Source organism: Ixodes scapularis, unplaced genomic scaffold (assembly GCF_016920785.2).
Source record: "Ixodes scapularis isolate PalLabHiFi unplaced genomic scaffold, ASM1692078v2 PGA_scaffold3__209_contigs__length_174095766, whole genome shotgun sequence".
Lineage (NCBI taxonomy): Eukaryota > Metazoa > Arthropoda > Arachnida > Ixodida > Ixodidae > Ixodes > Ixodes scapularis.
The window spans coordinates 53,515,306-53,531,887 of record NW_024609868.1 but is presented as its reverse complement, the minus strand read 5'-3'; the positions used below and the strand labels follow the sequence as shown (position 1 = coordinate 53,531,887).

Genomic DNA, 16,582 nt, shown 5'->3' with positions numbered 1-16,582 from the left:
ACTCATGACGTCATCGTTCAATTTCGCTTTGAGAAGTAAAAACAAACAAAACATGGGAATGACGTAGTCGTGCCTCTGACGTAGTGGCTCAATGTCGGCTGCTCCAACTCCGTGGCATTGACTGCGCTGATGATTGCGACTCGCGCTGCACGCTAGAGTTGGCAGATTTCGGCGACTTGGCTCGCTTGAAGGTTTGCTGGCCAGTTTATTAAATATATAGACGGAATTAGATCGTAATATTTGACATGGGGTCTTCCTACATGATACTGAAGAGGGCTACATACTTTTTTAAATATCAAAAATGAAGCGGAGTTGCCCTTTAAATGGCGGCATTTACGTGGAGGGGAAAAAAAAAAAAATGAGAGCATGCAAAAAGAGTTTGCGATGCTGGGGGGGGCTAATTAACAAGAATCAAGCTTTTTTTTTTTATTTTATATTTTTTAGTGCATAAGTGAGACTTTCTTTTTTATTTCCATCTGTGTGTCTTTTCCAAAGCTCGAAATGCTTTTTAAACGGCAACTCCGCTTAATTTCAAAAATTTTGAGATAGTGGCCGATTTTGCTTTTTGAAGCACTCAAAAACCATCCCCAATCCTTTGTTTCGCGAAAAATAAAATATTTTTCGTGTAATTTTACTCTAGCCATGATCACAAACCGAAACCGAAACGGTAACAAAGCCGGACAACATTGTATATTCGGCATCACTAAGCATGTACACCCACGTGATATACAAGGCGAAGAAGGAGCTCCCCTCTTATCAGGATCCTCCTTTGTGCCTCCTGGATTAGCACAGGCGTCGCTATTCTCCTCCCAGAAGATTATAGAAGATTAACCTGTCACTCAAAATTCTTACAAAAGCAGCTTCCCTCTCCTCCTTTTACTTGGTGTTCAAAAGTATGCGATGTAACACAAGCCGCGCTCAACGAGGCGATCGGCTTATCAGTAGTATCAATAGTCAAGCGCCGGGCCGGCCGAGCGCGTCACTCACGTCTTTCACGGCGCTGGCGCCACCCGTGCTCTCCCCAGGAAAGAAAACAAAATTGAAAAAAAAAAAAAAGAAGCTGTACATGCTTGATGACGTCGCGGACGTGCCGGGAGAAGGAATTTGGAGGAAGCGGAAATGCAGCCGGGCAGTGTTGTCTGGCCCGCACGTCTCATCCAAAACCAGCGGATTCGTGCTTGTCAAACTTTGACAGCGATTTTAATGAACTTCTGGGCGGAATTCCGTCGTAATATTTGCCATGGGGGTTTTGTAGATGATAACAAAGAGAACTGTATAGTTTTGCACTACTGGAAAAGAAGCGGAGTTGCCCTTTAATGGAATCCCCCAATCTTAAAATTTTTTCTGTCCCTCTTTCTGTGCATTTTCTGTCAAATTTAGCGGGGAAACTAAATTGGTGTTTAGGTCACGTGACGTCAATTGGTTTCACATGATGTCATGTTTCCCCTCCAAAGTCGGCGGGAAAATTGACGTCGCATGACCTGACGTCATTTGACCCACACACCAATTCAGTTTCCACGCCAAATTTATTGGGAAAATAGACACCCCATGACCTATGCACGGAGTTTCCCTTCTCAATGTACTGGGGAAATCAATAAAAATGAAGGTCCTTCTTTTCTTTCCGAAACAACGATTTAATGCTTTCTAAATATTCTTGAACGATCGCACCTTAGATACTGCATTTCATGCACTCTATAATTTGGAGATAAAGGTCGCTGGTAACTTTTCTTCCTTGAGTATGAGCCTTAACTGTGCATATTTGCCGAGGGGTCATATTTCTTGGGGGGGTTTGGTGGCTGTGCGTGTTGGTGCACCGCAGCTCGGAGCATGTGAAGCGAAAGCTCGCTCTGTGGAAACCGGGGTGCTGGGTTTGATCCCCACCCCTGCCCATTTCGATCTGGACGAGCATGATACCAATGTGCGTTTGTGTATCACTACTGCATGAGGCACGTTAGATACCCCAGGCTAGCAGTAGTACTGCACTGGCTAAATTTCTCATCTACAGCTTAAACTAGTGTTGCCATACCTCAAAGGCAGACTGACCTTATGGTGTCTAAATATGAACTGTCAATTTTTTTTTTTTTTGTTCATTGACGAGATTGTTTAAACTGGCTCCCGCTTGTGCATATATTGTGATCACAATACACAAATGCAGGCTTATCAATGCAGTTTTGCTGCACAGACCATGGAAATATAGAAGTGTGATTTACATACTACAGTATATACTGACTTTTTGTGAAAACACTCATTTACAGGAGGTGCAACTTGCAGACTGGAAAATGTGATATTTAAAACCGCTTCAATTTGCCTCTAAGCATACTTTCATTCCCCTTTAAATTTCAAACATGCAACTTCCCGGTTTGATTTTAAGCTGGCATGCATTGGGACCTGATCACAAAAATGGCTAGGTTGATATTTGAGATGGTGTAGGGGAGAAGTGTTTGTTTTATTTGGGGAAAGTACAAGAGGATAGATTTCTCCATCTTCAATATCACAGCAAACAATATATCACTTGAGCAGCATTGAAAGACTGAGAGATCAAACGTTTTTTCTCTATTTTTTTGTAACAAGCTGTCCAGTGATTCAAGGTTATATACGACCACATTACATTCCAGGGAAACTAGTGGCTGCCGTCAGTACTCTAGTGCCAGTATTTTCTCAAACTAACATTTTCAAGTATATCTTTTTTCCCATGCACCATATTCATTGGAACGCCCTCCCTCATGATCTTTTTCTTTCCCAGGATTTCATTAGAGCCCTCCATGGTCAGTTCTTGAATGCCATTTCGTTACCAATAATTTTTACATGCTTTTCGTGAATCTGACTTTGCAGTACAGGATGTTTATGCAATGTAGTTACATAGTTTTCTCTTTGTTTGTTGGCCTGTGTCTGCTTTAATATGCCCATTTACTCAGGTGTAAAGTGGTGGTTGAAATGCATTTCCTTGCTTTATGTGTTACTTATCTTTGCATTGTTTTTTGTACTCTACACCTGCAGGGGCCAAAGGCTTGCTGTATTTTCTAAATACTGTAAAATAAATAAACACAATTTGCTACTGTAAAAACTTAAGGGTACAGTCTAATCTCGTTAATTCAAACTCGAGGGGGGCCAAAAATTTGTTTGAATAAAGGAAAGTTTGAATTATCAGGAGTTTCCTCCCATAGATATGCATAGGATGAGACCTGCATGTTAGTTTGAATTAATGAGAGTCGACTGTACTAAAATGGATTTTTAGTTGGTCATTTTATACCGTCTAACCCAAATTCTGATAATGCATTTTTTTTTAAATTAAAAATGCAATCAAACATTGTGACCCCTTTCTTTAGATATATATAGAAAAAGGACTATGTTAAAAGACTTGGTCTCATTTTTTATTAGGGAAAAGGGTCATGCATAAATGTAATACCTGGTTTTCTAGGATGTTGTGGGCACATACACATGTGCCATTCAAAGCTTGCCTCACAGCAAACTTTATGCCTGCCACCGGTCCCTCAGCAGAATATTTGTTACATTGAGGTTTAACAGTATGTCACTTTAGTTTCAGCTGCAGTCTCGATTTTCGGTGTTATCTAAGGTAATCTTTCTTTGTGCCATTTCTCCCAGGGCATCCTCGCCCCAGTACTTGAGGAGGGCGTGGCGGAATGTGGTCGATCATGTGCCGAGGCATGTGCCTCCTGACTACAAAGGTGATACATCTAACCAGCATTTATTCCGAGCTCTGTGACACTTTTAAATGCGGTAGCATTTCTCCCCAGGAAATTGTTTTATTCGTAACACGAAGCATATGCGCAGGGGTGTGATAAGTGGATGAATTGGTTCGAAAACTTCGATAAGGTTTCTTTCGCCAACCGATACTGTGAAATGTGCAAGTAGTGCGAGCGGGTAGCTTCGAGTTATGCTTCTGCTGTATGACGGCTCGTGCAGCCGGGAGGTAATCAAACTCCAAGAGTGTGCACCAGTGTCCGACATTGTGCAGGGATTCCATAGCTTCCAACAGAGGGCACACTTTCGACGGGGTCTATTACGCTCGCTGGAAAAGCTGGGAAGACTTCAATTACGGTGACTTTCACAAGAAAGGAGCACACCGAAGAGGACGTACCATACGATGGAGTAGCTCGGTAAAGTACCTTTGGTTTGGAAATCAGAAACCACCGGATCGTTGCGGAAGCAGGCGCGCCAAAAGGAAACCGAATGCAAGAAAGCTGACAGTTTTTCGCCTTCAATATTTTCATTTGATGCTTTCAAACCTCAATAGCTTGCGAGCGCTGTACATGCTCCTGCCAGATGATTGAGGAAAACCCTGTGCATTGGACCCTTCCTTTAGACCAGGGGTCTCCAAACTTTATGGCAGAGGGGCCAGATTATTTGTCCGTCTCGGTCTCGAGGGCTAGAAAACGAACGAGTTAATATACCAAGTTAAGAAAAAAAACAAAAAAACTAGATAAACACAGCTAGATAAGCATATAAATTAAAAATTCAAAGTGGAATAAAAAATAAAAAAAAAGAATTAAAGTGTATTAATAGAAATCCTACGTGCAAATAACAAGACTCACAAATAATCGAGTTCAATATATAGTATAATTTAATATTTAGCTAATTATGACATTATACAATAATTGTAGCCCAGAAAGCTAACCGGACATACCTAAATCAAAGGGCATAGGAACGTTGGCATATTAGCACAGTGCAGAAGACCAATGGCAAAATGGTGAGTTAAGCTAGTTGGTTCATTATGTACTAAAAGTGCATAGAAATAAAAACGAAAAAACTAAAGTTTGACGACAACACAAGGCGCTAATGACAATATGCGATACTTGTGACGCAAGATGCCAAGCACAATATACATGAGAGCCCAAAATAATTTTAACGTAGTTACACAAACTGACACACAACTATCAGCGGAATAAGAATCATAACGAATATGAAGCATTTATAGTGAGTGTCGTGGCACCGTTTATTCACACGCGTCTATTTTTGCACGCAAGTCCAAGGACTGCGGCCAGCCTTGGGCCTGTAGGAGGGCTTCCGCAGGCTGGATCTGGCCTGCGGGTCGGGGTGTGGGGACCCCTGCTTTAGGCTATTGCTTTGGAAACAAAACATAAGTACTAAAAATCATCCTTTAGAAAAGAAAAAAAAAATTTGACTGTTTAATGGTTAACAGCAAAGTTTAACTATTTTAGTGAAAAACCCGAGACTGAAGTAAAACAGACGACTACAAGGAAGAGAAGGGGAACGTCTCAAACACAGCTGAACCTTTATTGAGGAAAGCAGCCTTTATATAGGGCTGAAAAAAGAAGGAAGGAAAGAGAACCCTTCTTCACATCACCTCTCTTCACAGAAGGTACGACATCTCTCTCTCCATTGAAGACACGACACCGGGTGTCTAACAATGGGGTCAAACCAACAAAAGACCTGACAGCACCAACAATGACACATCACAAAAAAAAAGAAAAGATTGCTGGGAATTTAACAGATTGCACTGGACCTTTCACTGAGAAAGTCGGCTATAAAACAACACACACACGAAAAAAGGAAAAAAAACAAGGTTTTTAATATTATTAGAGATTTAGAAATCACTTCCATTCTATATCTAAAGACAATGAAGGCTTGTTCACTGCATTTTCATGCTTCATTATTGCGATTGACTCTTTCAACAGGCAGTTGTGGTCGTTTTTTTCTTTTACAATTGTGGTTGTAGAGTTCCATAAAGACATGCAATTCCTACACTCCTAAATATGCTTGGACACCTCGGAATACGGATCCTTGTTTTTTACACAACGTTTATGTTCACCTAGTCTATCATTAATACAATGCTTCGTTTGACCTATATAGCATAAACCACAATCAAAAGGGATCTTGTAGACTATACCTGAAATACATGTGACACACTTTTCCCTGTGTTTTTTTTAACAACCTTTCTGGGCGGAAGCGAACGGAGTTAACCGTTTCAAACTGCTATCTGTGCTAAACGCCATGCGTAAACCAAACTTATCACCGACTGATTTTAAATTGTGTGAGATTTTATGAAAAAACGGTACGACTAGAAATTTTTTGTGCTCGGGCAGCTCGGGCAGCTCGGGCTCGGGCAATATACACCAGCTCACTTGCGCCCTTACGTTCTGCTCACCAAAGTTTAAACTTTTTTGGGAGGGATATGAGAATTTGTGTTTAATATTAGCACCGCTAAAGGTACTTAATATTGGAATTTTAATTGTGACGTTCAGTTATTTAGGTAGCTTTAAAAGCAAATATAAGGTTCGAAACCCTTAAGATCAAAGTTATGCAAATGCTTTAAACATTCCTTTTCTGTAACCTTAGATATGTAAGGAAAAATACTTGTGCAGTGCAATTCCAAGGGGGAAATATGTGAAATTTTTGTATATGATTGTGCTTTTGAAATATACAGGTGTTGCATCTCTTTTAACGAGTCTCTAGCTCGTTGCTCGCCCTGCTGCGGCGGGAACGTGAAGCACTTTAGCAAGGGTCCCCCACTTTTATTTGGCAAGCGCAGTGGAACAGCTTGTGATCATGTCTCGCAAACAGCCATTTCTGAATGCAAAGAGCACTGTTCACTGTCCCAACATAGTGTTGCTGCCGTATAGAAGTGAACCTGACCGTTTCACTGGTTTTCCAATGCCAATGAAACGTGCTACGGTGAGCAGACATGCAAGAGGGTGTTGTTCCTTCGAAGTGGAAAGGCCGAGATTGGCCCAACGACGGCACGGAAAAATTAAAATGTTCTGGGAAATTTTTGGTAACCCGGAAAACAATGTAATCCGATTTTTTGTTTTTTTGGGGGGCATTTGGTCCAGAAATATTAAAGGCAAGTTTGGAAGTTTTGTTGATTGTCAAAGGTCGAGACTTGGAGATCACCTCCATGTGTTTTATCCACAGCTAATGTACATTTTGTAAGGCTTTGCCATACTAGCTGGTGTGCTTTTGTTTATATTGTACAGTTTTTACTTTATAACTTGTTAATTAAAAATGCCACCGGTGACACCAGTGATGGTAATTTGCCAACTTTGGATTGCCATGGCTGGTAGTGCATTTGAAATGAGATCATAAGCAATAAATAATATGAAAGCTTAAAAAACTATGCATCAGGATATTTTAATCTTATTATTCGGAACAAAACTAGCGGTAATGTAAGGCTTTCGATAAATGCCACAATTACAAAACTAGTTAATTTAGACCTAATAATCTTTACAAGGGTCTTCTTTTTTTATATTTTTACCATTATTCTATGCATTATTCTGTTTTATGCGCCACAGGCTACCTTATACAAGGCATGTATCTTGGTTGCCTTTCCCTGATTCCGTTTTTGAGTTTTTGTAGTCGGAACACCATTTTTTAATTCCTAAGTTATGCCAAACTAGTTTAAACTGGTAACTTGTGACAAGATTGAGCAAAATGTGAATTGCTCTCGTTATTCTTGTGTTGGAAATAATTCTGGAAATAAAGGATCATCTCAATGCCCAAGAACGTGTTAGGGAACCCAAGGTTCATTATATTGCATGAGAATTATTGTAGGGAGAAAACTCTGTGCCAATTTTTTCAACAAAAATTATATTCTGCTACCTTTTTTGGTCTATGAAAATTCCTGTCTTCACTCTTAGACACTGCTCTGAAGAACACAATTTAAATACCTAAATGAAACATATTATGTCGTGAAAAACAAAACTTTTTTCCTGAACAAATTTTTTGTAGTTTAATAATTATGCTGTGGTATGATTTTGAGGTAGGAGTAAAACTGAACTTAATGTCTATACTGAGACGTTGACCCCAAAATAGAAGTTAGTTTCGGGGATTCTGCAAGGATGTCTTTGCCGACTGTCTTCGTGCTTGAATATGATCACCTGTTTAACCTACTCCCCTTCTCTTTAGTCATCATCAGTCATCACCGTCATCATTTCAGTGTTTTTATTTTGTTTGTAACATAATGTGCACAGTGGAAGGCTAGCAGACGCTCTTGCATAAGGATTTTTATGTGTATTCACCCGTTTTCTGTGCAAATAATTAATTTTTTTTTCTCTGTAGAGAGGATCAAGTTCCTGTACCACACCTTCATTCCCATTCTCCTCACCAAGAGGGGCAGCACCAAGACGTTAGAGGATGCCATCATGCTGTCCAAGGTCAACACAGTTGACCCCAACCGCAAAAATACATCTGTTTAAGTGGGCGCAGTCATTGACGGAAGAGTCTAAAAAATGCCAGCCTTGGAGGCACCCACTCCTGCATCAGTATTTTGTTGGTTAACCTTGTCTAATTGTTTCACAATTGTTTTGCCATCCCAGCACGAGACATGTAAATCATTGGAGTTTTATGTGCTGCGGTTTTCATACTTGACCCTCTGTTTATATGTTAATTGTACAGTATTTTTAACAGCTGTTCAATACATCCTTTATGCAATGCAGTAAAGAGCCTTCTATGTTTCTCTTTGCCAACTGCGTGGTTTTGTAGATACTATTGCCACAGTAAAGCGAAGTTTTGGAATGGTTTTACCATTCCAAAATCACGCTTTATGACGGGGGTCTTGATGTATACAATATGGCACTTGGGATACATATATCTCTGAGACACGAGCTGAAGAGAAAGATAGTTTTGTGTTTTGTTGAGATATAATGGTTAGGTGCTGTTAGGGCAGTGAATAGGATAGTAGTCAAAAACACAAAGATTAAGTGAGAAATGGAAGTAGGCCCACCAGGGTGGCTTTACAAGCTGTTTTGTTCTCATCCTGACAGTCACTATAGTTTACAATGCCTCGACGACTTGGTGGTTGTGGTTCTTCCTCCGGGAACACATCACCTGGTGAAGGCATGCGAGACATTTTAAGCCCTGGCTCCAAGCTTGACATGGTATACCGCTTTTACTAGTACAGGGCAGAGTCTAAAAGTAACCAGAATTTACCATTATAAAAATTCGAAATCACACTCTAGGCTGCTGTGCATCACAGTGCTCTTGAAATGGCTGCCCCCCTCAAAGTGTGCACCAGGGAGGGCTCGGTAATCCGGTTTTTGAGAGCAGAGAGCAAAAAGCCTGCCGAGATTCATTGCAGATGTTGAAGCAGTATGGAGTATGGAGGCACCTGTATGCCACCTTAACAGGTGCACAAGTGGCACAAAGATTTTCAAAGCGTATACAGTAAAACCTTGTTATAACAAAATGGGATATGACAAACTAATGGATATAACAAAGCAATCATAATTCCCCCCTCTTGCTAATAGTGGGAAGAAATTAACATTGGCTATAACAAACTAATGGTTATAACGAAATAATTACGATCGCTCCTTCAACTTTGTTATAACGAGGTTTTACTGTAGTAGTCGAGTCTGACCGACGCACCTCGCTCCAGCCAGGCCCAGACTTGGACAACGACGCGCACAATAGGGACTTCTAGCTAACTGTTACCGTGTTCCGCGTATTAGACTACCAGGGCCTTTGAAGCACGCTTTTAAGTGCGCACTCGGGTGATACTGTGACCGCGGGGCGTGCACTTAAAAGCGTGCTTTAAAGGCTCAGGTAGTGCGGTACGCAGAACACGGTAACGGTTTGTTGAAAACTACTATTATCGTAATTGAACAGCTTGTACACAAAATAATTGAACATTAGCCATGACTTGGTACACCACATGATCCACAATAATCTGCAGTACCATAAAGTGTTTGCTATATGTGTTCAAAGACAACTTACGCTGGGCAGGAGTGCCGCAAGGATGTGCGCGAGATGCTGCTCTGACTCTACAAAGCTGGAAAAGATTATTTTCGGTGCATTGTCTCTGGGGACAAATGCTGAATCCTCTATGTCCAGCTAGAGGCCCAAGCGCGCAAGCATAGAGTGGAGGCACACTTCGTCGCCTAGACCAGGGAAGTTACAGGCAGGTCCGACACGGGGCGAGGTTATGCTCATGACTTCTGTCACCCTAAAGGACCAATGCTCGAGCATGAAATGCCAGGGGGCTCTATGTCAACAACGCATCATAATGTGACCTGCTCGAGAACAAGTGGAAGTCTGCTTGAGTAAAGTGCCATGGTTTGCTGACTTTTGGTGCATTGCTGAAGCACTACAAGTCGCACACTCGCATGGCACGTGTGCGAGCCAGCGGAGAGCACGTCGCATCCGGCGCAATCGTGACGTAGTCTATCTCGGGATAGGCAAAGCTGCGGCAAGGCTGTTGTCGTCAGGATGCCCCAGCTGTTCCAGCCACCGAAGTGGTTGAAGCACACCAGCGATCAGGCCACTGCAACTGACTGCAAAGCTGCTTTTGTGTGAATTTTGAGTGACGGGTTAATCTTCTATAATCTTGTAGAGGGAGAATAGCATTGTCTGGAACACACAAAAGAGGGTCCCATTGAGTGGGGAGTTCCTCCCTCGCCTCTTGAGGACGTACCCCTCCTCACTCGCCACGACTCGCCTCCCCCCGTTTGATGTGCCACACGACTGCTATGATAATTGCAGTATATTCTATGGAATACATACGTTTCAAAGCACAACATATAGACGGTGTTCCACCGTACCCTATCGAACTCAGTTGTGAAACGAAAATCTAGATGGCGCTTCGAACAATGGGAGGCTAGAGTGCCTTCCGTCGTAACGTTGCCTAGAACTAGCAATACTCAGATTACCTCAATTGTGGAACTCCTGCAGAAGGGTTACCCTCCCTCACTCACTTCAGTCCGCCTCCCGCAGAGGCCTCCCGTCGTTTGAAGCACCATCTAGATTTTCGTTATTGTACTGTGTGTTCCATAGAGTATGGTGGAACGCCATCTAGACGCTGTGCATTGAAACATACATATTCATAGAATACACTGGTTACGATAGCCTCCATCCGGCACGTCGAACGATGGGAAACGAGTTGTAGTGAGTGAGGAGGGGTACCGCTCATGAACTGCAGTTCCGTAACTGAGCTAATCTAAAAACCTGTTAACACAATGCATTTTTCTCGCGCATCTAGTGTCACGAAACGTAGTTTCGTGAAATGGTTGCGCCGTCTGAACGAGTCCGAAAAGGATGCGCGTCCTTTTAGGATTCGTTCAGACGGCGCAACCATTTCGCGAAACTATGTTTTGCGACACTAGATGAGCGAGAAAAATGCATCGTGTGAACTGGCCTTAATTATGTTGGTTCTAGGCAATGTCATTTGTGGAACTCCCGCAGAAGGGGGTACCCCCCCCCTCACTTCAGTCCGCCTCCCATAGGGTGCCTAGATGTCTGTCTGTCTGTCTGTCTCAGGGTGAAGACATCCATTGCTACCCTGAATGTGCCAGTGCGTGACGCTCTGGCGCACTCGGTTCGTGACTTGAGCGGTAAAATGGCGTCTATGCATTAGCCAAAGCTACACGCTCGAGCTGAGTGACACCGGATTGCACATACTTCAAAATGCATAAAAAAAAACCATGGAGCGGAAAAACGGTTCAGATGTAACCACTCAAGCAAAAGTGCGTGTGCGTATGAAGGCACTCTAGCCTCCCGTCGTTCGAAGCGCCATCTAGATTTTCGTTTACGAACTGTGCATTCCATAGAGTATGGTGGAACACCATCTAGATGCTGTGCTTCGAAACGTACGTATTCCATAGAATACACTGCAGTTACCATAGCAGCCGTCCAGTGCGCCGAACAGCTGGGTGCGAGTTGTGAGTGACGGGGGTACTGCTCGTGTATGCAGCGTCAGTGAGCAGGTCCGTAACTGAGCTAATCTAATAACATTGGTTCTAGGCGAGACAGTTAGTCACTACCTCTCAAGGTTCCTAGATGAACATTACAAATGAGGCTTTAGCGATATCCACCAAGTGCTCTATTGCTAATCGTTAAATTTTGACAGCGGAGCTGTTAAGGACTAGTTTTCCCAGTATCGTGTCTGCAGGCAATCAAATGTCGACACAAAACTCTAACAGCTACCGCCATCTAAGAGCGATAGTGGCAACCAAACAACCGGCTCGCCAGTTGTCTGGTTGCTGCCGTCGCTCACTAATGGTGGCAACCTTTCAACTCTGGTTTTCACCAGAGCGGAAAGGCTGAATTTCTCTAGGCGTCGTTGTAGAAATCGTCCTCCAAGACGACGTCCTCTAGGCGTTGTCCTCAAGGTTGTCCTTGAGGTTGTCCTAGACGTTGCCCTTGAGGTTGTCGGAGAGGTTGTCCTCGAGGTCGTCCTAGAAGTCACCCTTGAGGTCGTTTTTGACATCGTCCTCGAGGTTGTCCTTGAGGACGTCCTAGACGTCGTCGTTGAAGTCGTCCTAGCCGTCGCCCCTGAGGGGGTCTTAGGTGTCATCCTCGAGGCCATCCTAGAAGTCGTCCTTGAGGTCGTCCAAGAAGTCGTCCTCTAGGCATCGTCGTAGATGTGGTAAGGATAACAGCTTTGCTGGTCCTTCATCTTCACGTGAAGTGGAAAGGCTCTACACTGGTCCCATGGAGCGAGCCAACATCATCAATTTGAAGTGCGCCAAACAGCACCTTATATCCTTTCTCCAAGTGAAGCCAGCTCCCAGCTATGAAACCACGCGAAAAGCCTAGACAACGTCATCTAGCTTCCCTAATCCCAAAGGAGTGGGACAGAGCTGATGGATTCCACCTTCGGCCCCAATGGTTGGCGCGCGTCGACGAGGCTTCCATTGGCTGCTGCGCGCGTCAGTTTCAGTGACCGCTGCCCCATGGCGCTGCGTGTCTGTGCGGCGAGCGCGCCTGCAACACTATGGTGCCTGGAACGCATCTCTGACTGGTGTGTTTACCGCGCCCAAAAAAGTGGTCCCTTGATTTCCGCCTGATGACGTCATACAAGTGTCATGCTGTCGCCGGTCGCGACCCTGGTGGCGTCTCAGCAGCTGTGGTGGATATGGCAGACGCCTGTTCTGCTGCAGGTCGCTCCCCACTGTGACAGTCCACGGAAGCTAGAGCAGCCGGAAGTTGAGACGCCGTGACGACAGCGACACTCATGCTTTTCGCCAGCATTTCTACGGCCAACTGCCAGGATCGCGACAGGCAACAGCATGACACTCCGGCTTCTGTGACGTCATTTGTTGCCACATTGGGACCACCACTGATCTCTATGACAATTGCTGGATCGCGCTTCCCCGCTTGTTCGCTGCAGCGCAAGTGAAGCCACCGGACTTCACTCGCTTGGGATACGATTTGCCGTTTTTGCTAGCCTTTGCTGCGGTTTTCCAGCGTGCTGTGGACACGTTTTCTACTCGTTCGTCGTCATTCGCCGAAGAAGTTTTTTGAAGACTCTGTGTATTGTTGAGACTTGCCGTTGTGAACACGTGGAAAATTTTACGAAAGTGCAGTGTCGCAGGAAAAAGGCACAACGCGTCGAAAGGAAGGGCTGGCGGCGTGTTCAAAGCTTCCTTGGCACGCCGAAGTGCCGTGTCTGTGCCTTCGCACGCTTGGATACCGACCAAGAACCGACGCCGTGTGTATGTGTCTAGCGAGTGCAATGTGCGTGAAGCTGTTCGTGCCTCTGGATCAGCGTCTTTTCCCCTCGCGGTTTAGGAACGAGCTTAATCCAGCGTCCACTAGCGACGGAAGATGGGGGGAAGGTACGTCTTTTTTTCGTCCTTAGACGATTTACACAATACCGTGCACAACAGCTCCTCATCACTGATCAGTGCTGGCTTATTATCAACCTACTTAATTGCACTTGACGTTTGAGCGCGGCTCGCCTGATCGTAATTGGTCAGCAGATTGCACACGACCATATCGGCCGCGCTTCAAAGATTTTCATTCTCGCCGTCTTGTACTTTTGCTTTCGAAAACCCCCCTGGCTCCACAACGTTGCCCTATTCGTGCTCCCACGGAATCTATTAGAGTAGATTTGGGACATAGCCATGGTTAATATAGTACATAAGAACACATACAGATCTCTCCATTTTATTTATAGCAACTCACCGGAACAGCTGGACGATCCAGAACTCCGTGGCCGATATACACTCCGTGCGGGAACTATAGGGGGCGCTTTGAAAAACGCGCACAGCGCCGCTAGCGGAGGAGCTGGCGTTCAACTGTGAGGCGCGTTCAGCAGTCTGCGGCGCCTTTTCGCATGCCAAGCTGTGGCGGCGGAAGCGCGCGCGGACGAAACTTTTGCTTTTTGAGCGGATAAGTTGAAGGTGACGTTGCATGAGTGCTGGGGCAGAAGGGCATTTAGCTGTTCTCCACTTCTTATATATTGAGTTTGAGTTGTTATTAGGGGTAATTTCTCTCGTTGCGGCCGAAAAAGGAGTTGGAGCAATTTTCCGAAAAACAAGACGGCCGCCACCTTAATTGCTCCGAGTGGGAAATTCATTTCGCTCATCGCTGTAAACCTAGGACTGCTGTAACGATGATATTTGGAGGCGAGTGAGATGTTCACTAAGTATGTGCTCGAAGAGTGCCGTCTTTAAGACAGCAGGTGTGAAAGTTAGGTTTCTAACGAATAAAGAAACAAAGCTGTACGGGATATCCAATATTGGACCCAAAATGTTGTGTTATAGCGGGCTGTGCAAATTGCAGATTTGGGCACACAGGTGCTTAGACTTGACAGTAACATGACACAGCACTTAATATACAAAAAAAAAAAAAGGTGGCATAGGGAAACCAGGTGAAAATTTGGTTTGGGCGGCGCAACTCAATGGGTACCGGTTTTGACCATGAAAAGGCTGTCAGGAGAATACCATTGGTCGGGGGAGGTGGAGACTTTACAGGTAGGAAGGGACTAGTGGGGGACTGTACTTCCAATTTAAACAACTTTACGAAAGGTGGTTCCAAAGCCGAGGAAACAAAGTTGTCGGCCATAACACGGTTTGGCCGCCAAGGGCTTTTGCGGTCAGCTGTTGTGTATTAACCTGTTGTGCGAGGTGCTGATTTTCGGCGCACAGGTACTTTGACGTGACCGTCACTTGGCACAACACTTATTATAACAAAAAGAGTTGGCATAGCGAAACCAGGTGGAAATTTAGTTCGGGCGGCGTAACTGGGAACTGGCTTTTACCTTCAAAGGCTGTCGGATAATACCACTCGTCGTGGGAGGTGCACACTTTACAGGTAGGAAGGGACCAGTGGACGGTACTTCCAGTTCGAACCACTTTGCGATAGGTGACTCTAAAGCCGAGAAAAAAAATTGTTGGCTACAGAACTCGGGGTGCCAGCGTTGTCTACAGAACTCGGGGTGCCAGCAGAAAAGGACGCTGATCAAGAAAGAAAGCACACCACAGAAACTTCCATACTCAAACGTCGATTCTCCAGTGATTCCGAGTTTCATTGTTGTTTTCTTTAGATTTATATTTGTCACTTTTTTTACCGTTCGAATCGTTCTTCATGGAGTACAGATTGCGTGCCATACTTGTCCGGAAATATCATCGACACGTACGATGGGGACGAAACTTCTTTGGAGGGCATTCCTCCAACGAAATTGGCACTGCATACCCGCGACTGTGGGATGGCATTTCAGTTCGTCCCATCGGCGCTGACACATGTAGGCGTTACTGGTACGAAAACAAACGCAGAGCGCAAAGCGGCAGTGTAGAATATGTCAGCCGTGCCGATACAGTGGCAGACATGATCGGGAGACCAAATTTCTCGCGTCGTACGGCGCGGGTCCATCGTTGTCGCTGTCCCACAAAACATCGGCGAGGTGAAAAACTGTGAAACTTTGTCTCCACGAGATACGACGCATAATTATTGAAGCACTTAATGACGCAGCACAGGCAGCACTTCATGCTGTGAACCCAGCGCAACCGCACCACTCCGACTTCAATGCGTACCAACGTACGCGGCGTGGTTTCGGTTTCGTTTTCTCTGGGGTTCTCACTGCCTACCTTCGGTACCGGCCGCGCGGCGGCGCGCCAGTCGCGTCGCACGGAGTGTATATATAAATGATCTAAAGGCTTCTACGCGCGACACACGTTCAGAACTTTGGCGCGGCGTCAATTCTTGACCGGTATCCAAGCGTGCGAAGGCACAAAGATGCATCACTCGGCGTGCCAAGGAAGCTTTGATCACGCCGCGACACCGGCGACACTTGTTTTCGACGAGTTCTACCTTTTGATAGGGCTTCACGCACATTGCACTCGCAAAACGCATCCACACGGCTTCGATTCTTGGTCGGTATCCAAGCGTGCGAAGGCACAGAGACACGGCACTTCGGCGGGCCAAGGAAGCTTTGAACACGCCGCCAGCCCTTCCTTTCGACGCGTTGTGCCTTTCTCCTGCGACACTGCACTTTCGTAAAATTTTCCACGTGTTCACGACGGCGAGTCTCAACAATACACAGTCTTCAAAAAGCTTCTTCGGCGAATGACGACGAACGAGTAGAAAACGTGTCCACAGCACGCTGGAAAACCGCAGCAAAGGCTAGCAAAAACGGCAAATCGTATCCCAAGCGAGTGAAGTCCGGTGGCTTCACTTGCGGGAGCGGCAAGCGCGATCCAGCAATTGTCATTGAGATCAGTGGGGACCACTTTTGATGTATGGGCGGGATCGGCGGGATAGCAGTATCAAAGGAGCGGTGATACTGCTCCTTTGAAGACTTATAGACCAAAGAATGAGCGTCGAAATTTCGTTGTAGTATCTCTTTAATTTAATACTGTGAGCCAAATTGAAATTGGCTTTACGTGTT

General features: G+C 44.8%; 1 protein-coding gene across 2 annotated transcripts in view; it reads left to right on the top strand.

The window, feature by feature from the left end:
• Positions 1 to 8,410, top strand: part of LOC115331924 — a 45,578-nt gene extending 37,168 nt beyond the window's left edge. The window contains exons 8-9 of one of the 2 annotated variants that reach the window (XR_005717058.2): positions 8,038 to 8,278; positions 8,326 to 8,410. Coding sequence is in view for 1 of the 2 variants with exons in the window: in XM_029994194.3 (XP_029850054.2) it covers positions 3,604 to 3,686; positions 8,038 to 8,174 (220 nt within the window). In the remaining variant the exon portion in view is untranslated. Of the gene's footprint in view, positions 1 to 3,603; positions 3,687 to 8,037; positions 8,279 to 8,325 lie in introns of those variants that run through there. The other variant, XM_029994194.3, reaches the window with a different exon arrangement.
• The last annotated feature ends 8,172 nt before the right edge of the window (positions 8,411 to 16,582 follow it).